The sequence below is a fragment of the Gossypium hirsutum genome, chromosome A11, assembly GCF_007990345.1.
Source record: "Gossypium hirsutum isolate 1008001.06 chromosome A11, Gossypium_hirsutum_v2.1, whole genome shotgun sequence".
In the NCBI taxonomy this organism is placed as follows: Eukaryota; Viridiplantae; Streptophyta; class Magnoliopsida; order Malvales; family Malvaceae; genus Gossypium; species Gossypium hirsutum.
In genome coordinates, this window is record NC_053434.1 from 4136505 (window position 1) to 4161324 (window position 24820).

Consider the following 24820-nt stretch of genomic DNA (forward strand, 5'->3'; position numbering starts at 1 on the left):
TCCTATATGGATGATTGCGTTGCAAGCTAAGAATCAGATTCCATTCCTGCAGTTCTTACATATGGACAAAATATCATCGCTTACATGGAGCGTTTGAATGAAGATCCGTTAATTTTATATCAACCATTATTATTATTAGTATTTTTATTTTTATATCAACCATTATTATATATGAAACCAACGGAACTAAAATAAATAAATGAATAAATAATACCCAGAAGATGACATAATATAAAAGAACAAGTCAGATACAAAGACCTGCCCGAATCTATATGACAAGAATTATTAATGAATTAAAGTTTATACAAGTGGTAGGTGAAAATAACAAGACACTAGATGTAAGGACGTCAGCCACAATACTCGGTACCGTACTTGCCAGTACCTACAGTTTCAGTCATCAGCCGGTACTAAGTACAACTCTCCATGTGCGCGTCGTTAAATGGATTTGAAAAAAAAAATTTCTTTTAGAGAATAAGTCGGGCTTCATGTAAGATTTTTTTACTCAAACTTAGCACAATTCGAATTTATAAAAAAAATTATTTTTTTCTATTTTTACTATTTTGTTGCTATTTTTTGTTGTTTTTTTACTGTTTTGTTATCATGATATTATTATATTGTTATTATTTTATTGTTATGGTTTGAATATTCTATAATAACTATTTTATTTTTAATTTTGTTATTATTTTAGAGGTATACATTATATTTTAAGTTGCATTTATGTTAATGTTATTTAAGCATACATAGTTCTTTTAATTTGTTTCCAAGTTGTTGGAAAATATTTGTTTTAATGTTTTTAGTATTTTTGATATATTATATATATTTTTTAAAAAATTATATCAAAAATTAATATAGGCAGGTCAGGCCAAGCTCGAGTTTTAGTATTTTTTATCCGAGTCGAGCTTGGGCAAAATTTTAGGTCCATTTTCTGGCCAGGTCCAACCCTAAGATTTTGGTTTGGCCCGGCCTGACTCATGAACTCTTCTAGTACTAAGTAACTTAGGCTTTATTCTAGTGAAGATTCGATATGTTTCGACTTGTTTTAATCAATACTGATTTTTCTTGATATGTGTTGGCTCGGCTCATGTTAGTTAGTACAAAGTTTCTGTTTCAATCAATATTAACTTTTATTGGTGTATACCAGCTCCTATCAATTAGTACAAAATTTTGATATTTTAAATATAGTATTTTTTCGTATTAAACATTTTAAAAAATACATTTAAATTTAAAACATAATTATTAAATTAAGTCACTGAACTTAATTAATAATTTTAAAATTTATATCTACATATAAATATATAGATAATTATTTGATATATTGAAGGTTGAATTTTTTATCTCCATAACTCCGGCTATGGAGTTAAAACAAAATTCTACCCCAGTTTATCAAATAATTATCATAAATATATTTTTTCTTTAAAAAAAAATCATAAATATATTTATATAGACATATTTGAAATATATTTATATAATTTATTAAAAAACTAAAAATTATATGTGAAAATAAAAATCAATAAATCCCAAATACAAGCTGCAACACATGAAGCCCCCACACCAAAAGCTCATAATAACATGCTAATGAATGAAAAATCAGTTTCATTTTCTGTGAAACATCTTATATAGCAACTGAACAATGAACATTTTATTTTTGGTGAAAATCAAAATCTAAACCACATTTACACATTGACTCAAGATATAGTAGTAATGTTGTTTCTATCTCTTTTGCAATGTGCATATTGGAAGTTCATCAGCTGCTTCTTTTGTTTTTCAGGTTCCTGTCTGTTTACTACGGAGATGTTTCCAATGGAAGGAGAATGGTCTCTGTCAGAGCCCAGGTTACCTGCTAAAGTTGTGGAGGAATCAAAGAAAAATGATGAAGGCATTGTGATTAAAATGCAAACTTGCCCTTTTCACATTAAGATGCAAAATTGCAAATTAATCAAGTCTATAAGCCATTAGCAAGTTCAGCTGGTTTTTGTTTGTTTCTCGTATGGCCTCATCATCATATTTTTGCAGGTATCCCTTTATGTTCTTTATATATTGCCCTTGTCTTTCTTTCTTTCGCTCTATTAGTAATACAAATATGCAGAAAAAGGTCATACCCATTGGTTGAACATACTAGAGCTACATTTGGGATGACAATGAACATTCTTTGCCAGTTTGCCCTGTCTGGCTGTCCCCACAACCCTTTCCTATTCTATAACACATCACATGGTTCCCACATCAATTCTTATCTTTTTTAGGTTATAAATACTTATACACATAGGCACATATTCCTCATCTAAATATTTTCCTACCAAGTGCTTCTAAATTTGATTGTTCACAGCCTTCTTTGAAGTTCACTTCTTTCATTCCCTCCTTATTCAATGGCTACTCATCAGCTTTCCATTGTGTTGGCTATGTTCTTCCTTCAACTGTTCTTAGGTCTCAATTCTTTTGCCAATTGATTTTTCGTTGTCGTTTTTAGTTTTTCTTTGCTTTGTTCGTATTGGTTTAAAATCATGTTCTTGTTTTACAGGTTCTCAATCTCATTCATCAGTGTTCACAATGGTAAACAAATGCAGATACACAGTTTGGCCAGGGGTTCTGTCAGGTGCTGGAACACAGATTTCTCCAACAGGTTGCATTCTTAGACAAGGCGAATCAACATCCGTCTCGGTTCCAACATCTTGGTCAGGTCGCTTATGGGGTCGAACTCTTTGCACCGAGGACTCTTCTGGCAAATTCTCTTGCCTCACTGGAGACTGCGGCTCATCTACACTAGAGAATGTTCAAGTAGTGGTGCTAGCCCTCCTGCCACTATTGCAGAGTTTACATTAAATGGTGCTGGGGGATTGGATTTCTATGATGTTAGCCTTGTTGATGGATACAATCTCCCAATGATGGTATCCCCAAATGGTGGAACTGGAGGTAACTGTACCTCAGCTTTTATCGGTGGTGCCATCACCATTTTGGCGGCAATGCGGCAGCTGTGTCATCTCTTTTGACAATGCCAAGTTGCTAACCAACAACATTAGGAGCTCTTCCTATTTCTATATGGCAATTTTGGACCTCCGATAGTTAGGTCCTAGCAAACCATAGAAGCAATTTGTAGCATGAATGGATTTGAGTGAAGAGTGAGAGCTGGCGATTGGACATAAATTGCAGGAACTGACAATTAGTTCACTATGTAACCTTTTTTTTTCTCCTGGCAACTGTCGCCTACTAATGCCAATGGAACTGACTTCATTTATCTCTAGCTATTTGTTTTATATGGAAGTGCAATTTCGTTTGCCCTTTATGCCTGATGATGACAATTATCTGATGATTTGTTTAGTTTAAGATATGGTGTGGGTTTTACCCTCACATCTTGATTATTTTACCAACAATAGATTATTAAAAAATTGACCTCCTGTAAGCAAGCTATACATCAATGAAACAGATATTGTTAATCTGTAGAGCTGTGACAATCGTCACATAGGATTATCTTCAATTTCAATTTAGAGAAATTATTAACACAAAATTCTAAGAGTAATCCAAAATAATCACCAATATCATTACTTTTAATTCGAAGATATAATTATGTAAACACAACAATACATCAGATTATGCATGCAAAAAGTGAATATTTAACCAATAGGCCATAATTTAGAATTCTAAACAAGTATAGTTAAATGTGTATAAATTACACATAAGATATATTTAGTTTTGACTTTTAATATCTCTTCCACTATTCCTAATATCTATTTTAGGATAACTAGTAATTGTTGTTTAGAATAATCATAGCTTGTGAATAGCTAATTAAGAACAATTTAAGACAATTGTCATCCGGAATAATTGTCATTTAAAAACAATTTTTGTTGAAAATAAATATTGTTCGAGTCAACTCTTCTTTAGAATTGTTCCTTTCTTTAAGAACAATTATGCTCAAAATAACTTTGATTTAGAACAATTGTTTTCCAACGATAGTTATTATTCAAAATAAGCTCGTGAAAAAACAAAACAACTTACAATAAAATAAAATTATCCCAAGCAAAATGTTCTTCATGAAATGTTCCACAAAAGATATTTTGGACAATACTATTTTACTAAAGTAGAAGAAGTAGAGATAATCTTAGAATATTGTAGTATTTTCCAGTTATCCAAAGAATTTGATTTCATAGATAAATATAGAGATACTTCAAAGATTTTTCTTTAATTTTTTTCTATAATATTGAGTTTTTCTCCTTTCCTTTTAGAATTATAATAAACTCTTTTTTACAATTCACAATTGCCAACAATTTAAGTTCTTTCTTAATAAAAATATATTAATATTTTTGTGAAATTTATGACTTCTAAACTTTCTTTAAAATTCTCTAAAGATTATCTCTTTGTTTGGTCTTACTCTGAATTACAATATTATTCTTTTTCCACCTTACGACCCATCATCAACTACTACCATTATTGTTAGGTTTTTTTAGTATTTCTTTTCGCCATTTCTGAATACATTCTGTTTCATTTGTTTAAAATGTTATAACTTAATGGAATGTAGACTTGTTCATAGCCCGACCTAAAGGTCTGTCTGAAATGTGAAAGGATTTGGGCAAAAATATAGGCCAAAAAATGGGCTTGGGCAAAAAAATAAGGTTCGTTTAAAAAATGGGTTGGGCCTCGGGTAAGGCATTTTTTGTTCAGGCCCAGCCTGAATTCACAAAATGACAAAAAAGAACCGCTATTTTTTTGTTGTTTTAATGTTATTTTCTTCTTGTTTTCTCCCTATTTTGCTACTATTTCACTATTATGTTACTACTATTTTGTTGTTATTGTTTGGATATTGTATAACACTTGTTTTATTGTTAAATTTGTTATTATTTTAAGAGGCATTTGCTTGTTGAGTTGCATCTATCTTAGTGTTATTCAAGTATACATAATTTTTAATTTTTTTTTAATTTGTTGGGAAATATTTATTCTAATGTTTTTAGTATTTTTGATTTATTATATCTATATAAATTGTATAAAAAATTAATACGCCCTGGCCGAGCTAGACCCTGGTTTTAGCATTTTTATCCGGGTTAGCCTTTGACAAAATTTTAAAATCATTTTTTGGGCCGGACTAGCCCGAGCCTAGCAAACGGGCCTAATTTTTTGTTGGCCCGGTCTCAACCTAACCTAGCTCATGAGCACCTCTAATGGAAAACCGCCTACTGTTAAAATTAATCGAACTTTTGTTATTCATTTGGCTTGTATAAATCTCCTAAATTGTTTGAGGATAATAAACTTGTTGATTGTGGAAAGCAATGGAGTGGAAGCAAATATTATGAAATGTTAGAAAATTTTCAAAATATTTATAATGTTCCAATAGTTATAACTGAAAAGTTACAAGCGACTTAAAAATAATGTTAGTTGGTAATTAAGCAAGAGTTCTCACTATTCATAGTGAACACTTACATCTCTTGTCACCAAAAGTTATATCACTTAATTAATAAAAAAATTAAAGGGTCATAATTATTCAAGTTGATACCTATTGAATAATAATGTTTATGATTAAAAATATGATTATCCATTTGGGTAGTTATGTCCTTATGAAGAGACACGAGACCTCTTATAAATAGGAGAAGAATTTCATTTGTTGGACACACCCAGAAACATAGAAAAAAGTTTCTTTTTGATCTCTAATCATATTTTATATTATTAGATTGTTCTATAAAGGATTACTGCATAAATTCTATATAGAAATTGATATCATTGTTATGTTCCACTCAATATTCGGTAGACTGTTTTCGTTAGTGCAAAATGTAGACAGTCATTGGGTTTCATTGTATTCTCAAGTTTCATTTGTCATTAACTCTTTCACACACCATAATATAAGTGATAGCGAATAGAACATTAAAGAAAGTGACATTGATACACGTTTTGAACCCTTTGTTAATTTCTCATAAATTTATTTTTATCCCCATGCACCAACATCAAGTTCATCAACGTTACAGAATTGGTATATTTTGTCCCACCATCTATCCATATATGTGTAATTTTAAAATCTATTATCACTTTCTAAAAAAAATCATTACCATTATTGTAGATATTAGATTCATCTATCGTTATTTAGTCTTGTTCCGTGCCATTTTAATATTTAATATAATTAACACATTTCTTCAAAATAATTTATTTCAACATAAAACATTTTTATCTTTTAATAATTATTATAAAAAATATTTTTATAAATTTACTTTTTTTAATAATTATATATAATGATAAAATGATAATTTTATATAAAGTGAAATACCGAAATTTATCTCTTAAATGAATTGATTGAAAATCCATTTAGATTCTATAATCTAACTGATAATGATGCTTCGAATTACGAATATTCCTAAATCAGCCATAAGTAGGCAAAGCAATAGCTTGAGAAGGGCCATTCAATCTGTCAACCTCATAAACATGTATTTATCTGCTGTATTGTTTGACTTGAAGGTGTAAAAAGCCATCTTCTAATTTAGTTTTCAGTTTCGTCATAGATAATACCTTTTTAGTCATTTAGACAAGGAAAGAAGTGTGAAATATACTGCTACGGCTGTAAATGGATGATGTCATTAAAATAGAGTTTACTTCACAAACCATTTTGACCTACCTATGGATGTTGGGTTTTATAAGTTGATTTCCACCTCAGCTTTGATACAAAACTCGGCATTGGCTTGTTACAAGTTTCTATCCTTTTTTAGGCCACGACTACAACACTTATTTACTGTGATCCCGATAGGTTCTAAAATTCCAACTAAGCTGTACGATCACTTTTGCTAAAAGATGTCATATGTGGCATTTTCGATTAAATAAATCTTTCAAGTATAGTGGATTTGAAGTTTGACCCAACTTTTTAAGAATTTTGTGGATTAATTATTTAAGATTAGTAATATGTAATTTACAGTGTCTTGTTAGATATTTGATAAAACAGACAAGTTTTTCACATACTAAGAATTAGCTTAAGTAGTAGGATAGTTGCTCACAAATGTTGTATATGCGATAGGGCATCACAACGTACTCAGCATTTTTTTTTTGGTAGATAGCTGTACATCATGCATAGTTCATTCTAATTTCCGATAATGGAGGATTCTGGCATTTCCACCACCGTTGGCATTAAACTTTATGGACAAGTGAGTCAGTGCATTCATATTGTTCAATAATGAACCATTTGTTTTCAAACAAAGTTGGTGATCTTATCCTCAAGGAATTTAATTATTTCTAACAGTGGAGAAATAGACACGATAAACACATTATAAAGCAAAGCAAGCTACGTTAAATTAAGAAATTTTTTTCTTTTAATAAAAGCAGAAGATGAAACACTTTCAGCTTTCAACCCATATCAATTTCTGATAAGGCAAAGCTAAAGGGGCAAATATTATATTGCACAACTTTTTCCATTTCCCACAATGGTGGTTGTTTGTTTGACCTTTCATTTTTTTTTTTAAATCCTGCTATTTGTTAGTATATTTTGTAATTAATTATTAATTTCATTATTTTCAAATAAAAATCTTTAAAGATTAGATTATTTGTTAATGTTAAATTTAAGCCCTAATATTTAAGTATTAGGTCCAATCCATTTTTCCATTTATATTATACATTACTTTATTTATATTTTTATAAAAACAATAAATATATAATACTATAAGGAAATATTAGAAAAACATATTAAGACTTTTATGATATGCAAGTTGCTTGTGATGAACTGGAAAGGCACTATAGTGTTTCTTTTTTTGCGGGTGGCCGCGGGGAGGGGGAGTTTGCTTTACTAGATAGTGGTAATGGTTTTATTGGTGCATGAATTTGCACTAATCATAATTTTTATTAATGAATGGCTGATTTCCATGCACTCCTTTTTTTTATGTTAAAAATATATATTTTTAATAAATTTATTATAAATTTTGTTTATATCTATTTTTTACACATAATATTTAGAATTACCTATAGTTTTTTCTTAATCTATAAATATGAATAGAAATTTAATACGCTTTAGAGCACTCAAACTCAAGTCCTCCTACATTAATAACAGTTCCGATATCAATCGAAAAATTAAAAAAAAATATAAATGAACTTTTTTATACTAGATAAAAAGTTAGAAAACAGCACAAAAGAATTAGATTATGTTTTTGAGTTAAATTCCGGTTTGTTTAAAGAATTAGATAATACGCTTCATGGTTCTTCATACAGCTGCAAAAACTCTGAATAGTTCTCTTCATAATCGTGATGTCGTCCAAGATCGAATGCGCTTACCTTTGTAAAAAATTTTGCTTTCCCTCAATAATTCTTCCCATGAGTTTACCTATCCAGATGTTGCAATAAAAGTCCCGCGTAACAATTTCATCATTTTGGTGAAAGCTCCGGCGTCTGATCCGAAACATCTTGTGCTCCGGTGACAACATTTACAAGCATGCTTCGTCTACTCCATCTTAGAAAGATATTATGGCGGTTTGTTAGACCACACTTTTGTGGGTTTCACTCTTCTTCTGTCACGATTGAAGCAGACATCGATTTAAGTATGTCATTCTAGTACTATTTACCAATTTAAAGCCATTCTATTAATCACAACTTTGAAGCTATACATTCAAAAAATCATTTATAAATACACATAAATTTGAATAATTTTTTTTTTAAAAAAGGAGCATTACAAATTATTACATAATAATTATTCTAGGAACAGATAAATCCATAAGATCTTTATGCAATATATTTAAAGCAAAATCAGGGGGTTAAGACCAAAAGTGAAAACTAATGTTCATTCATTATGTAGTTTTTGCTAAACAATCAGTCAACCTATTACATTTACGATACACATGAGTTATTTTGAATCATATTTATCCAATGTGATTCGACGGATTAATTATCAGATTGTTTGGTATCATATTTCATATAAAAACAAATTTAAACGATTAGTTAAACAAACTTGACCTCCACATAACATCCGTGTGAAAACCACTTTTATGCTTTTCATCATAACAAATATAATACAATCTTTTTGTATATATAAAAATGGAAAGTTGAAAAGGGGAAAACTAAAGAAACACAGAACCGAGCAACCTTTTATCTGACAGAATGTTTTCTTACTAGAAAAATCATCATAGTGATAAAACATGACACTAAAACTTTATTAAAGAACGATGGATTCCAGTAAAGAAAAAAAAAAAAGGAAAAGGAAGATGACGAAAGAAAAAAAAAATCTTATCTACACGGCATACCACACATCTATGGAGATCCCCCCTGGATGTTGATGGCAGTAAGTTGTAATATTATATATTTGATACGCGCCTTAATAATTTTTAATGATAGGTATCATCAAGTTATCATCATATATATACATGTTATTAATGATGAACAGCAATGAAGGCTGTTAATTTTTAAGAAAAGCCAACACATTTTTACAATGGTTTTGTTCTTACAAGGTGCAGTTTCCAGACGAGACATGAGGCCCATCCTGCCATGGTTGAATCACACAACTTGCAAAAGGAAACGTAAACAGACAAACCAATCAAAATAGGAAAGTTTTAGTTTAGACATCCCACTTGATAGTTAAGTGCTTCATTGCGATTGCTAACGTTTGCGGAAGACAAGAATTTTAATAGAAAACAGCTCCTGTCTTTCTAACGTTTTTTACAGCCCGAGTTTGGCCTTTAGTGCACATCAGCTTTGCTTTTTTACAACAAAGTTTAAGAGTATTAATATCTACCATTGGTATTCATATCAAACTAAAATATTTAAAAAAAAAAATTCGAAAATCAAGTTATCTTCGACTCAATTGATCCCTACTGACCAAGTTGACAAGCAGTGGCAGAATTCCAATATGCCCCTCGAAAATTTTAATTATGTCCCTTACAATTCTTCAAAATTTTAATTAGACTATCAAAATTTTAAAAATGTTAGCTAAACTTTCTAAAAGTTAAACTTTTAAAAATTTTGAAAATTTTCATTAATTCTTTTAAAAATTTTAAAATTTTAATTAAGCCCTTCAAATTTTTTTTAAAAAAATCTTATTAAACCCCTAATTAAAATAAATTAAACCTTAAAATTTTAAAAATTTCCTTTGATGCATTTAGAAACAGGGGCGGAGTTAGAAGACTATAAGAGCCTCGGTCCTCCAAAATAAAAAACTACATTATAATTTATAAAATTTTAAATTAATAATAATAAAATTACATTTTATCCTCCAAAAATAATAAAAAATTAATTTAATATTTTAAAAATTATAAAGTTATAAACTATTAAAATGATGAAATTATATTTTTATCATTATAAAAATATATAATTTAATTCTAACCTTCAAAAATTTTTTTTGGACTCTGCCACTATTCGAAAATCTACTTTCTAACCCTTTCCCCTCGTTTTACAGCAACTTAGATACCAAAAAGGAAACAAGAAATCCCTTCCCTTGAGCTTTTATTATCGCTAAAAGAAGACGAACAAGATAAACTAAAATCGATGACGCATTAAACATAAATGAGGGAACTTGGAGTGCGTTAAAATGAGAGATTGAAGAGAGCTGATAATAAACATTAGAAAATTATAAAGATTATGAATAGGGCTCCCACTATGAGACACTAAACTATTTGGCTGGCATATTGAGGAAAGGGACCTTATCTGTAACAGTGGTTAGTCAGCTTAAAAAGCTGAACAAAGCAGATCCAAATCCTCATAAAAGTTGAGGGTCCCCTTTCTATAAAGCTGTGTTAAAATGAAAACAACCAACGAACTCTAATGGAAGTTGCAGCAACTTATCTAAACCTCCACGTGCTTTAACACGACGATCTTCCAATAATATTTGGACACTTGTATCTGTCTAAGATTTGGTCTACGCGGACTTGTTGGACTCTGACACTGCACAGTCCAATGACCCTGCCTTTTTTTCCTTTTTTTTTTTCTCTTAACCAATGGTTCAGTTCAATGTGTGACATCTACGAGACATGGTGCAAATCTAGCTTTTGGAATCTTGTATGAAAACTATAAGATTTCAATTTCCACGTTATTTTTCCTTCATTTAGATTTTATCTTTGACTTAAATCTTATTATATATAAATTTTGCCTAAGTTTATTTTGGATGGGGCTTTGATTTTATTTCGATTATTAATTTTATCATATTTTATAATAATAGACCGACCTACAGCCAAAGTGGTCAAGAGAAGGTCAAACTGTGGACATCAAGGGACCCAAATGGTTTTGTAATGTAGCAAACTTACCCTAAAAAACTAAAACCATGGTTTCATTTTCAACAAGCTTTTAGGTTCTATGTGATTTTCTTCGATGATGCTATAAATGAAAACTTTGAATGTGGACATTAGGGTTGCACAAAGTCTATAGCGACAATTGTGGGTTTTTTTTTTTATTATATAAGATAAATGTTTTTCCTAAAATTGCTAGGTAACTTTATTGAAAAAATATGTTGGTGTTAACTGGATTTGCACTCTCATTACAAACATTTTAAAGTAAAAAGAAAAAAATAGAAAAAAAAATTAAAGAAACAAAATGAGAAAAAGCTAGATGATAGGATGAGGGGCCAAAGAAGAAAAGAAATAACAATGAGGTGTTCATTTGTGCATGTCATTTCCACTACCAAAGCATAATTTAGCTGAGTCAAGCTAAAGTTGTATAAAGTTTAAACTTATCAAATTGAGGCGTGAAGTTTAAATCAAGTTGAATCGAGTTTTGTTTTTAAAATCTAAGTTCGATTAGAGATAATAATCAAATTATTTAAGTTCATTCGTTTATCTAGTAAAAAATTAACTTGATTTTCGTATTTAGTTTCAAACTTAATTATTTGTACTTGCATTCAGCACGACAATATCTATGACCAAATTCTAATTTCTTTTATTAAATTTGAGTAGCTTGCAAACACGAGTTTCTCATTACAGCCTAAGTTTATTCAAGCATGCTTCCTTTATATATAGGAGATGAAGAGCACATAATGAGATCCCTTACCGTCACCACTACCACTACCATCACTCAACAGATAAGAGGAAACCATTGGAGTTTGCTCTTTGCGGACATCTTCTTCATTCTTCCTCGATCTTTCTCATCTGCTAAAGCAAAGAAGCCTTGTCTTGACTACTGTTTTTTGCTTCTTCTTCTAATTCCTTTGACCACCCTTCAATTGCATTACACCACTTCCTACATTAGCTTTGCTTAATCTCAAGACCAAGTTCTTTTTTTTTTTTTTAAATTGTTTTGAGCCACACCATTCATTTTAGAAAAGCAATTAAAAACCAATACTTAATAATTAAAACACCAGTGACATTGCTATAGATTCCCTATGGCTCGGTTCTCCAGTTCTCACCATTCTTTTATCACGTTCTTGAGCTTCATTCTGGTCCTGTTTCTTGAAGGTAACGTGAATATACGCTTTTCCAGAAATGGGATTGTTCACATGTCGTAAAGTTCTGATCTATTTGATAAGGAAACCAATCTGATCCTGTGTTGCTCTGTTTTCCTATGATTCCTTTCCCAGGTGTTGCGGCTGCCACTTTCACATTCATCAATAGATGCGATCACACAGTATGGCCTGGAATTCTAGCAAATCCAGGAAGTCCAAATCTGGAAAGCACAGGCTTTGAACTCAAAAAAGGCAGTTCTCGTTCCTTCCAAGGTCCTACAGGTTGGTCAGGTCGCTTCTGGGGCAGAACAGGCTGCAAGTTCGACGACTCTGGTCACGGATCATGCGCTACAGGTGACTGCGGCTCTGGCCAAGTTGAATGCAATGGGGCAGGGGTCACCCCACCAGCCACCTTGGCCGAGTTTACGCTCGGTTCAGGGTCGCAGGACTTCTATGACGTGAGCCTGGTTAATGGTTACAATTTGCCTTTGACTGTGGAAGGACATGGAGGTTCAGGAGAGTGTGCCACTACCGGCTGCGTGACGAATTTGAACAAAAAGTGCCCGTCTGAGCTGAGAATCGATGGTGGCGGCTGTAAGAGCGCCTGCGATGCGTTTGGGAAACCAGAGTACTGTTGTAATGGTGCCTACAATAGTCCAGCTGCTTGCAAACCATCCATGTACTCAGAAATGTTCAAGTCAGCTTGTCCCAGATCCTATAGCTATGCATTTGATGATGCCAGTAGCACTTTCACTTGCACTGGGGCTGATTATACCATCACTTTCTGTCCTAGTGGTCCAAGGTAAATTTCTATAACATAAACTTGGCTTGTCACCATTTGGGGTGGTGGGCTTTTGATGTGATATAAATTTGATAGTTGCATATAAATATTTACGTGGCATTTAACTTGGATGCAGTTTGAAATCTTTAAAGGAAGCTGGAACAACAGTGGAATCAGGGTTGGATCATGATCCAATGAAGGCAGCTGCAATGGCCAGTCAATGGCTAGCAAATTTGGCCACCGGTGACTCACCCAGAATCCAACCATTTTCCCCAACCCATTTTGGTTTTGCTGTGACTATTTTTCTTGTCCTTTCTCTCTTCTTGTAGTGTTTCAAGTGAGAAAGAAGTTAGTGACAGAATCCAGATTGTAAAGTTCACCCACTACAAAACCATGCATATTTGCATTGCACCTAATTCGATGTAAATCATTTTGTTCCAGAAATAGAATCCTTCTGCTTTTGGATCGAATATCTATGGTTCACAGCTTGTTAACTAAAGTGAAAGATTCAAAAAAAGTAAAAGGAAATAACTTTTTTTTAGGTGACTTTAAGGGTGCATGATTGCCCTTTCTCAAAACTAGATTTAACTTAAAAAGGAAACAGTGTATGCTTTGAACTTGAATCTGAGTTTTGATATGGATTGCTGTGGAAGGTCATTTTGAGTGAACCACCACCAATATCGGATTCTCTATTAGTCTGCATTGTGGATCTAACGACCAGGATTTGAATCTCTCTGACATTAAAGACGGTGTAGAGAGTTTTGAGCACCTATAGTTCCGTAAGGCTCTATCACTAGTGGCTCAATTGGTACTCGACTAAAGGACTCGTGGAGTTCATACCAAATTAACTACAAAGCAATACTGCTTGGTACAGTCAAATAAATGTAGCCAATGAATCCCAGAGCTAAAATATTAATTTGACAAGAAGTTATGAAAATAATGGAATTATGCAGTCCCAATTCTCTCTCTCTCTCACACACACGCATATATATATATCTCCTTGGGCAATGCTTTTAAGACCAGACAATCTCATTGGGATCGTGTCCTTGATCCCAAGAGCAATACCTACGTCCTGATAGAATCTCCTAAAAAGTAAACTCCCATATTCCTTACTTGCCTATACAATTCTCTCTATCGCTGAAATCAAAGCCTTTCCCTCGAGCCAACTGACAGCCCATTGAAACTCTGAGCCCCGAATGAATCATAATCTCGTGGGCGCCGTCGAATAAGTAGCCAATAATCAATTGAACTAAAGCGGCACCACAGACCTCGTACTAGCGGTGACAAAACAATCGTTACAAAAAAACATGCACAGTTTGACCGCGTTTATTCAGCTGGTCGATTATTTTGTTTTTCTGTTAAGTGATTTTTAAATTATATTTCCTACTCACCCTTAATTGTTATCTTTGTTAAAAATATTAATCAATTAAAAGCTGACATGTGGTATAAAGCCCCTATAAATAATGTCATGTATTTATTTACATCAATAATTTCAAATTCACTTGTACCAAAAACCAATAATTTCAAAATAATTATATAATTTTTTAATATATAAAAGTTCAAAAAATATATTTCTTAAAAATTATTTTTATAATAGACTAACTATATAAAATTTAAAAAGTTATATTGAAAAGCTAAAACGTATATTAAAAGAATTTTAAAAAATAAAAAAAGTCTAAATATTCAAAAATAAAAAATATAAATATAAATATTTCAAAAAGAATATTCAAAATAATAAAAAAATCAAATTAAAAGTTTGTCAACCCTAGTCAAGCCAATTTGCAGTGCTTATGTTTTTTTTAATGTCACATATTATTATGTGATTGAGCCTCGTTATAGATAAATTATTCATGAGTCAGATTATTTGTTTAAGTTCGAAGACTCATTTGAAATTTAAAAGAGATTTGATAAAAATATTAGACCTATTTAAAGTACAAGTTAGGCTTAAGTTTGAACATTCAAAATCTGAACTTGACTCGATCCTGTTTTTAAATTTATAATATTACCCTAATATAAACATTAAAATAATATTAAAATAATTGTATAAAAAATTTAAATAAATAAAATATATATAAAATTATTGAATATTAAATTAAAACAATACAAATATTTTTAAAAAAATAATATGAACAAATTTAAAATAAATTTTAATCAAACAAAATTTTAAACTCGTATTTGCATAATTCCAGCACAAACGACATCGCGTAAGCATCCCTTCGATCAATTTATCGGACCAAGGAGTCGCTTTATTCATCTAAAACGCCGGCGTTTTCATAGCCTTCTTTAAGGCTCATATATCGCGTTATATTACCTGTGAATGGAAATTTGGAATCGCTCATTATTGGCAAAACATAAGAGAGTAAAATTGGAAACATCATGGGTGGTTTGAACCCAAGGATAACTGGGCCAGTGGAGGTCGAAATAGCCCCGTGGTTAACAGAAGAAACTAGGCCCAAACCTCCGTCAATAGCTCCATTAGGAGGGATCCTACCTACCTACCTTCCCAACTACCACATCAAAGGCATATCAGCCCCCCATATCAAGAACAGACTAAGCACATCCAATTACAGTAATAATTCATTCTACCTCCACCATGTATAATTTATTCATAACTATAAATATGAAAATGACATATATTAAAGTATGTATCAACATTCAACAACGACAAAAAAGTATGTATCAACATTTGGTTGCACTTCCCAGACCACGTGGCAACATGTCATTGCTACTTGCTTCGTAGGAAGTTAATACAACTCCCTTATCCTGACGCATCATCCCACTTCCACTGAAATTGGGCAGCAAGACACCGATCAACAGCAGTGGTCAATGAGTATAGTAACGACAATATATAACTATCCCAGCCCACGTTTTATCTCTTCACCGAAAAGAAAAACCACGTATAGGAGGGAACAGCCGCAGGATCTGAGATACAACGGCTGAAAGTCGGCAAATACTAACATATAAACGAGTCTCCATGGGATCTCTGGACCTAAGGTGACTTTTTTTCCCCTTGTTCGTGTTCAGGAAGTGTAGTTGGTGCAAAACTTTGATATGGGTGTTTCTTTTGTTGTCTTCCCTTGTTGTTTCTTTCTTTTTTCTCTTATATATTTTAGCTCAGGATCAGAAGTTGTTACCATTCATGTTAATGAAGCAAAAAACTTGCTGCAGTCAGGCTACCGTTACATCGATGTCAGGTAACAAACATAACAGGATTCTGTTGAAGTTCCTTAAAATTTATGGTTTGAGATTCATTTCCATTGACAACAGGACAGTGGAAGAATTCGAGAAGGGACATGTGGAAGCAGAGAATATTCTTAACATCCCATACTTGTTCATCACACCAGAAGGTCTGGCAAGCTCTTTTTTCGTCCTTAAATTCTGTCGTTTATACAGAGTATTTATTCTGGCGCTGCAGGTAGGGTGAAGAATCCTGAGTTCTTGAAGGAGGTTTCATCTCTTTGCAAGGAGGATGATCGTCTCATAGTGGTAAATTTCGATTTCATCTTTCTTTCTTTCTTTCCATTTTTATTTATTTATTTATTTATTTATTTCAGTTTCTTTATATAAATGATGTGGGAGTTGAAGTGGGCTGAACTAGTTTCATTTTCTTATAGGGCTGCCAAAGTGGGGTGAGATCCCTTGCTGCAACCGCTGATCTTCTTAAAATTGTAAGTTCATTCTATTCCAACTCTGAGACACAACTTTCCTTCTATTGTAGCTTAAAAATAAAGGAAAAGAATGCAGATGGTGCTTTTTTGACCGATAGTAACTAACTATACTCAACAATGATGTTGCAGGGTTTTAAGAATGTGCACGACATGGGAGGAGGTTATCTTGCTTGGGTGGAGAACGGGCATCCTATAAAAATGGAGGAACCTAAGAAGGTACAGGAGCCTGCAATAGTAGAAGACAAGCCAAATGAAGAGCTGTGAATGGTGATTGTTTGTTTGCCAGTTGTTGTCATCTTGTTCGCCTTGCTGCAATTCTAGTAACTTATAATGCCGCATGTAATTTTCAACAGGGGACCTGCAAATTTACTATTATTTCCCCCTTCTATCTCTATGGATTTGACCCCTCCTTAATTTGCAACCGCATATGTTAAATTATTAATGAAAACCGTGCTTCACGCTTTTTGGCTACAAGTTCCCTATTGTCTTCTCTGTAAACCCAAATTCAGAAGTTGAAAAGCAGTTCAGGGAAAAAAAAAAAAACTAAAAAAGTAAATCCAAACTTTTTGCTTTCTAATTACAGGCTTATTTACAGATGTGCAATGGACAATGAATCATACAGGCTTATTTACAGATGTGCAATGGACAATGAATCATTCAAATGATACAATTTAAGTGGAAGAGGTTGGGATAACGGTTGCTTCACTCAGAAAACAGGGCAGCCTTTAACTATGACCCCTTGGGCGGTTGGGCAAGAAGCCAAGGGACATCCATCTGAATCACTTCCCCACCAGTTAAGACTAACATGCTGCATCCCTAGGCATAAGTATAGCAATACCCCCATAAAAGCCAATCCGGCATCAAGTGCCCCAGAGAGCACATAATTATGGCGGCTCCACCAGCCACGATAATATCTATAAGCAACAAAACCAGATGCAAAGGCAATAAGAACCCAACTGGTGTAGTTGACAGCAGTAGCTGGTGGCATGTTGACTGTTGCACCAAAAAGCACAGGCATAGTAATAAGTTTTATCCATGGCTTGTTTGGAAAGGCCTTAGATGCAAGCCAAACAAGGACAGGAGCTATGGCCCCAACTAAGAAAAACCAGTTTATGGCAGAGTAGTAGCCAAGATCACCAAAGATTCTTCGAGGTCCAATCAGACCCCAGATAACAGAGGCATCGTAAAACACATGATCACCAGGACAAGTCCAGAGGCTGTCCGTTGGAAGCATTTCTCTGTCGCATATGTCTGGAACTGTATCCATAAGCCACCACGCTGTTGCCAAATGCGCTAATGCAGCTATTATTGTACCACCAACCTGATAAGAATACCATACCATGACAAGATGAATAGGTAAATCTGTCTACAGAAGGAAACACCTTAAAAAGAACAACAAAAGAATCATGAAGAGGTGAACCTGAGCTATGAACATGGATCTAGGAGGAATCTTCATGTAGTGACCGAGTTTGAAGTCTTGCAAAAAGGTAATCCCTTGTTTCATACTTATGTATCCATACACTTTAAAGCACATATTAGCAACAGGGTACCCTGGGTATATGTAGCCGATGATATATTCTGTAATCACATTCAAAGCTGGTGTCTTCAAAAGAAAATTTACCCATGTCAAAATACCCAAACAAAACTAACAGAATATAAGGTCAAATCAACAAGCAATCATTATCTGAGTGGAAGAAAATTATTCTCAATTATGTGAGCAAATAATCTGCAAAATTTAGATAAAATTGCATGATATATATTTTTTTAAAATACAGAACTTGTGAAATAGCAAAACTATACCTGATTTGTTGTGGCAGTAATAACTCCGACAGGGAGAGTGAAAAAAATGGCTAGACCACAAGCTAACAAAACACCCCACCATGGCAGCTGGAGTTGATCATTGTAATACTGGCATAAAAATATGGTTGCTGCAATGTTTACTATAAGGATACACGTAAACCACCATTCAGGTACTTGCTTGTATTTTCTCATCAGCTTTGTATGCACATCCATCTTTGTCTCTTGGAAGGCAGATTTGCTTCGTTGCAAAATTTCGCTGCACCACTAAGATAAGTCACTTTAACTTGCTGAATGTAATGAATTGACAGATATCAGTTTATGTAGTCTGTGCCTGATTGCATAAAATGACCATTCAGTAACACTTCTAATTACATGCCCTTTAGTAAAGAGCAGAATTCACTTGCATTCTAAATGTGATTAAGCTTTACATGGTAGAGCAAAGCCTCTAGGTCGAGCAATTGCAATCGAAGAGACTATTATGCCTGATGGATCAAGAGAGGAGGTTAGTGTGGCTTACCTCCCATGAAAAAGGATTACATGTACAACAGTGGCTGTCAAGCAAGCAAAGCCAACACCGTAGGACATGGCAAAGAAGGAGCTGAGATACAGGCTACCCCCACGCTCATATGCCGCCATGTCAATGTGGAAGTTTGAGTCTATAATAGCTGAAATATTGTAACTCTGCCCAGTAGAAGTAAACAAGCCGTCTGAGAATATGGGGAAATGCTTGGCATTGAAGAGATTGAGCCAATAAGCAATGGGAGTGATGATATAGGTGATAAGAGCAAAACCAACAGCAATGTTAACAGTTGCAAACCAAGGGCTAGCAAGAGGACTTCCAAGGTAGGCGGATATGCTGGACCAATCAAATCCAATGGCACCAATACCCAAGCCATGAAGTCCTGAACCTAGCTGATGTGCTAGGATAGAAGTTGGGAATACCCAGCAAATCCAGGACAGGGAAGTTAAAGTTGGGAAAAGGTAGCCTGGAAGTACATAGTAGGCAAAGCTGCAAGTGAAAGCTATGAGGAAAAACTGGTTTCTTGTCAATCTGCCCTTAGCTCTCTCCTCTTTCTCATGTAATGCCCTGTGAGATTTTAGTGACTTTAACTTCAAAAATCTACAAAATGATTAATGAACTATTTGAAATTTTTTATTTAAATCACTCGACAGTTAAAATAGTTGTTGTATGACTTTTTTTGTTAACACGAATCAAAAGCCCCCTCCCCTTTTCTTTTATAGTTCAGATTTTTTTCTTCTATGAATTAGTTTTGAATGTCGAACCAAAATCAAAACAGTTTTTTTCTCTGATCTTTAATACTTTCTGTCAAGTCAACTGATTCTAAGCAACATTTTTTTATCTATCTATAAGTATTAATGTACCGTATCAATCGTTAAATAATCGCTTAAAGTTCATTAGCTAAATTTAAAAAAAACACTTAAAAGCTAAATTTAAAAAAAAAAACTTAAGACTTAAATATTTTTTTGAATAATTCAATATCTTAAATAAAAATTTTCAAATAAATCTTGTGATATTTTGTAATTTTTTAAAATTAAATTAACATAAACCTAATTATTGTAGTTTAAAAAAAAATCCTAACAGTAATACAAGGACAAAAATGTAAAAAAGTTCAAGCAAGAGAATCTTGTTCAAGAGAATCTCATCATGGAAGAGATAGCGTAGACAAAAGCTGTAAGCCACTACAAGAAAAACAGGTGGCAAAAAATAATGAAAGAAGAATATAATAAATAATCAATGGCGTGTTTGCTTACCTAAAGAGGGAAACTTGGACCAGATTTTGGGGCCACCACATGGCAGCTGGCTCCACCAAATAGCGGCGAAAGATACCAGCCCAGCCGAAACCGAGCACCTGGGTAGTAAAAACGACGAGCAATGCCACTAGAAACGACATCCTTTTCTTGTAAAAGATCTTAACAGCGGTGACTAAATGGATCGCGTAGACATTTCCTGCTCCGGAATTGGAGAAGATGGTAACAAGGACGTGCTCTTTTACGTTAAACGGCCCGGGGTTGAGTGTAAACTCAAAATTCCGGTCTTTGAAGAATACTCGATCGGTGACCGTTGCAGCCAAGAGGTGGCCAAGAGGAACCACCGCGATCTGGGCGGAGATGGAGGAGATGGAGAGAGGTTCTCGACGGTACCAGAAGAACTGGTTGAGAAACGAAAGGAGGAGGCAAGCTAGAGTGCCTAAAATCCACGTGCGAAACGTAAGAGTTGGGAGGGAGGGGTCGTCTGCGGTAGGGACCGTGAGAGCCACCTGCTCTATGGGACAGCTCTCAGGATCGTCCGGCGATGACGGAACAGAACCGGATGCATGGGGTTGGTTTTGGCCGGAAGGAGACTTTTGAACTGCGCAGTAGTTGTTTAGATTGGAGGAAAATCAAAAAGAAAGAGCGAGAAAGTTGAGGAAAAATAGAAGTAAAGAAGTTGAGAAGATGGAAAGTCTTACGCAGAGGAGCAGCGATTTCTGGGCTAGTGGCTGTTGTCATCGGTAACGGTTTTTCCGATGTCCCGGAAAAAATTTGAAGGTTGATCCACGGCTGTGTAATGGAAGCCCGAAGATGAGGACTTTGCTAAAGCTTAATGCAGGCAGCTCTTAATCCTGACCATTGGTTTAATCTGTTAATGTCGTCATTGATTACGCAATAAAAATATTGGGTCTTTTGTTTGTTTTCATTTTAATTCCATTGGATGTATCTTACTACTTGTAGGGAAAGATTCATTTGAATATAATAAACACGTCGATTTTTTACTATTTTTTGAAAATAGGTTGACTTAAAAGGAAGAAGGGTACTTCAATTGCAGCCTTAGCAGGAGCATAGTTGGATTTAGCAGAAATTACTAAAGGTAACAAATCTTGGGCTGCAGCGCGATAGAGTCATTGTAAGTAAAGTTTGGGACAAATTGAGAAATCATAAGGAGAAAGTTCCTTGGTACAAACTTGTATGGGGTAATCTCATACTCTTAAACCTGTTGTTAACATTTTTGGAGTTTTAGGTGAAAAAATAAATTAATTTTTTTAAAAAATTATAAAATATAATATAATAAAAGTTGAAAATTTTTTAGAATCATAAGAGATAAAATATTTATGATGAAGTTCAAAAAATATTTTTTTGGGTCGTCTATAATCTCAAAGTTCAAGCCTGACACTCCCTAAGTATTCTTTTATTGCTTTGCTTGCTATGAAGTTGTCTTTTGTAGGGAAAAGAATGAAACTAGGGATCATCTTTTCTGTACCTGCTTTTACCCCAAGCAGGTGTGACGTTGTGCTCTGCAAGCTAATGGATGGGATGTTTGTCACTCTACTTGCCAGGCCGAACTTGATTGGAGGTTCATCAATGGTAAAGGAAAATCCATTATGTCTACAATAATTAGAATTGCATGGAATGCACACATTTACATTCTTTGGGTGGAAAGAAATAAGAGATTGCATGGAGGATCTTATAGGCAAAGCCAGTTTTGTTTAATTGGATACAATGTATAATGAGATTTAGATTAATTGATATTAAATTAAAAATTATAAAATTTAATCTTGTTTTGTTTAAGAAAGACTTTTTACTTCAAGTTGAAGAAATCTTTCATGATTAGAAAATACAATAAATCTTAAAATTATATATGAATTATGATTTAATGTGCAATTATATATATAAATTTTGATTTTGTGTAATTTTATATTTAAAATTTTGATTTGATTCCATTATTGTAAATTATTAACACAAGTATTGATATAACATCATTTTATGTTTATATATTGCATACATGAATAATTATATTTATCTAATATAAAAATAAATTACTATATTTATTTCTTAAATGTGTATGATTAAATCAAAATTAAAGCTTCAAATATGTATCTGAACTACAATTAGAATTTTTTATGTATAATTATATCAAATTAAAATTTATATATTTAATTATACATTAAATTAAAATTCATATATAATTTTAAGATTTATCCCTTCCACACTATCACACACGTTCAACGATGGTGCACCCATAATTGAATGTCACTAAAAGTCATGGTACATGCTAATTGGCATTATATAGAACCGGAACGTACGTGTACCCCAAATGAAATGGGCAGACGTGATGTGCGCATGGCTAGCTTTGATTTTTTGAAGGGCTATTGGGGGATTCCACTAATCGCAGTTGGGTAATTGGATGTGGCCCCTCATTAGCTGATGGGTTAGGGGGCGGGGGTCCTTGAGAAGACATGGTTGAAACCAGAGCAGGGTATAAGTAATATTTGTTTTATGTGATGCAAAGGGTAAAATATTTATGATGCTAGTTCATACCTAACTATGGCCTACAGCACAGGTATTAAAAAGAACCTAGGAAGATATAGAATTTTGACTAATTTGCAGGCAAAGAATTAAAAAAAAAAAAGAAGAAGAAGAAAAGAAATGGACGGGTTATTTGTCATTTGATTTTATATTTAAAAAGTTTGATAAAAGTATATGGAGGTCTTTATATTAGGAGTTGAATTGCATATTGTTCATTCTACATAAAAAAATGAACAAACTAATCTATGTACATTAGATCAAAAAGTAAATTGATCATTCCATTAAAAATTTAATCTATTTTTACTGTTAAAAACTAATCCATGTATGTTAACAAAAAATACACATGAAATGTCATGTATAACTATTTAATTATTAATATTTCATTAATCATATCAATTTTTAGTCATAAAAATGATTTAATTTTGCAATAGGTACTCCATAGTATTGAGTTTTGCAATAGGTACTCCATAGTATCCTTTACCAAAAAGTTTAACCTCCAATTTAGTTTCAACAGTTTTCGTCTCTTCTTCTGCAACTGCAAGTGCTTGTGTCCATTTAGTTAATATTTAAACAAATCAGGGGATTATTATGATGCCCATTGGATAAATCCATTAAAAGGTTTAATGTTGCATCTTACTTTATTTTCAAGGCTAGAAATTTCTGAAACTAGACTCTGCATATATTACACAACCATAAGAATACTGGGGACTAATTTGGTTGATATCATATATATATACATATCACCAGTTAGACACAGGAGTACTTGATACTAGTGTTTCAGTTCTAAAAGCAAAATCGGACGCCAACCAGACTAAGGGTGAGTTTAGATGGGCGGTGCGTTTAGTTGCGGTTAGTGTAAAAATAGCGGTGGCGGTGAGATTAGATACTGTAGCGATACTGTAGCGTGAGACAAAAAGTAAGCTAAACGCACCTCACCACAGTCAATCACCTATCCAAACGAAGCCTAAGTCTTCTGTTGCTCATATCGGAAGAAGCTTTAGATTTTTCATATTATGGATGGCAAAATGGCTATAATTGTTGTGTTCCCATATCTGATAGTGGGATAATAAACTAAAATGATAGTGATGTTGATTTTCTAACCTGTCCATTTCTTTTCTTCTTCTTTTTTTTAATTCTTTGCCTGAAAATTAGTCAAAATTCTATATTTTCCTAGGTTCTTTTTAATACCTGTGCTGTAGCCCATAGTTAGGTATGGAATAGCCTCATAAATATTTTACCCTTTGCATCACAGAAAACAAATATTACTTATCCCCTGCTCTGGTTTCAACCATGTCTTCTCAAGGACCCCCGCCCCCTAACCCATCAGCTAATGAGGGGCCACATCCAATTACCCAACTGCGATTAGTGGAATCCCCCAATAGCCCCTCAAAAAATCAAAGCTTGCCATGCGCACATCACGTCTGCCCATTTCATTTGGGGTACACGTACGTTCCGGTTCTATGTAATGCCAATTAGCATGTACCATGACTTTTAGTGACATTCAATTATGGGTGCACCATCATGGAACGTGTGTGATAGTGTGAATTTGATATGTTTGTTGTATTGGGTTTTGCTTTAAATCTATGCCACTAGCTCTCTATGCCCATAAAATTTGTCAACTCCAAGCTACGGATCAAATAAAGTACTCAGCTTCCATTGTAGAAATTCCAACCAATCCACCTTTTTCATGCAATATTAAATAAAGAATTATATCAACATCTAAATTTATTTTCGTTAGCCAATGAAATCTTGACACAGTTGATAAAAACGAAAGTTATAAATTTTGAATATCTAAATTTGAGACTAATCATGTACAATTATATGCTTGAGTCTCGAATGTTATTATGTACCTATCATATACGTTTATTATGTGTGGATTTAATTCATACTCGTAGTTATTAAAAGATATCTCTAATTATTGTAAACAATCCATTTAAATCAAGATTAGCACCAGTTAAGGTC

General features: G+C 33.3%; 3 protein-coding genes and 1 pseudogene across 5 annotated transcripts; 3 read left to right on the forward strand and 1 right to left on the reverse strand.

The window, feature by feature from the left end:
- The first annotated feature begins 1724 nt into the window (after window positions 1–1724).
- Window positions 1725–3229, forward strand: LOC107923524 (thaumatin-like protein 1; annotated as a pseudogene).
- An 8608-nt stretch (window positions 3230–11837) lies between these two features.
- Window positions 11838–13555, forward strand: LOC107923136 (thaumatin-like protein 1). Its single transcript, XM_016853349.2, has 3 exons — window positions 11838–12317; window positions 12440–13106; window positions 13222–13555. Exons 1-3 carry the CDS (start codon window positions 12245–12247, stop codon window positions 13412–13414), a joined length of 933 nt encoding a protein of 310 aa, XP_016708838.2. The 5' UTR covers window positions 11838–12244; the 3' UTR covers window positions 13415–13555.
- Window positions 13556–15651: 2096 nt separating this feature from the next.
- Window positions 15652–17224, forward strand: LOC107924040 (thiosulfate sulfurtransferase 18). 2 transcript variants are annotated; one of them, XM_016854305.2, is made up of 6 exons: window positions 15652–16079; window positions 16199–16279; window positions 16353–16432; window positions 16501–16571; window positions 16700–16753; window positions 16883–17224. In XM_016854305.2, exons 1-6 carry the CDS (start codon window positions 16060–16062, stop codon window positions 17015–17017), a joined length of 441 nt encoding a protein of 146 aa, XP_016709794.1. In that variant the 5' UTR covers window positions 15652–16059; the 3' UTR covers window positions 17018–17224. The 2 variants fall into 2 exon arrangements, with proteins under 2 accessions (XP_016709794.1, XP_016709793.1); XM_016854304.2 differs by lacking the exon at window positions 15652–16079 and having other exon boundaries at window positions 16122–16279.
- An 81-nt stretch (window positions 17225–17305) lies between these two features.
- LOC107924039 (oligopeptide transporter 7) lies at window positions 17306–21236 on the reverse strand. 2 transcript variants are annotated; one of them, XM_041080656.1, is made up of 6 exons: window positions 21025–21236; window positions 20327–20924; window positions 19071–19673; window positions 18554–18809; window positions 18174–18356; window positions 17306–18074 (listed from the first exon to the last, which is right to left on the reverse strand). In XM_041080656.1, the coding sequence occupies exons 1-6, from the start codon at window positions 21062–21064 to the stop codon at window positions 17460–17462; spliced, it is 2295 nt and encodes a 764-aa protein (XP_040936590.1). In that variant the 5' UTR covers window positions 21065–21236; the 3' UTR covers window positions 17306–17459. The 2 variants fall into 2 exon arrangements, with proteins under 2 accessions (XP_040936590.1, XP_040936591.1); XM_041080657.1 differs by having other exon boundaries at window positions 19071–19640; window positions 21025–21166.
- Between the last annotated feature and the right edge of the window lie 3584 nt (window positions 21237–24820).

Bases quoted from the DNA above. Each gene is read 5' to 3' on its own strand.
- LOC107923136 (XM_016853349.2), top strand. From the start codon at position 12,245: ATGGCTCGGTTCTCCAGTTCTCACCATTCTTTTATCACGTTCTTGAGC. The intron at 12,318-12,439 runs GTAACGTGAATA...TTCCTTTCCCAG, and splicing joins TCTGGTCCTGTTTCTTGAAG to GTGTTGCGGCTGCCACTTTC. The intron at 13,107-13,221 runs GTAAATTTCTAT...ACTTGGATGCAG, and splicing joins TTCTGTCCTAGTGGTCCAAG to TTTGAAATCTTTAAAGGAAG.
- LOC107924040 (XM_016854304.2), top strand. From the start codon at position 16,137: ATGGGTGTTTCTTTTGTTGTCTTCCCTTGTTGTTTCTTTCTTTTTTCT. The intron at 16,280-16,352 runs GTAACAAACATA...CATTGACAACAG, and splicing joins TACCGTTACATCGATGTCAG to GACAGTGGAAGAATTCGAGA. The intron at 16,433-16,500 runs GTCTGGCAAGCT...CTGGCGCTGCAG, and splicing joins CTTGTTCATCACACCAGAAG to GTAGGGTGAAGAATCCTGAG.
- LOC107924039 (XM_041080656.1), bottom strand. From the start codon at position 21,064: ATGACAACAGCCACTAGCCCAGAAATCGCTGCTCCTCTGC. The intron at 19,674-20,326 runs GTAAGCAAACAC...ATCATTTTGTAG, and splicing joins GTCCAAGTTTCCCTCTTTAG to ATTTTTGAAGTTAAAGTCAC. The intron at 18,075-18,173 runs GTTCACCTCTTC...TATTCTTATCAG, and splicing joins GATCCATGTTCATAGCTCAG to GTTGGTGGTACAATAATAGC.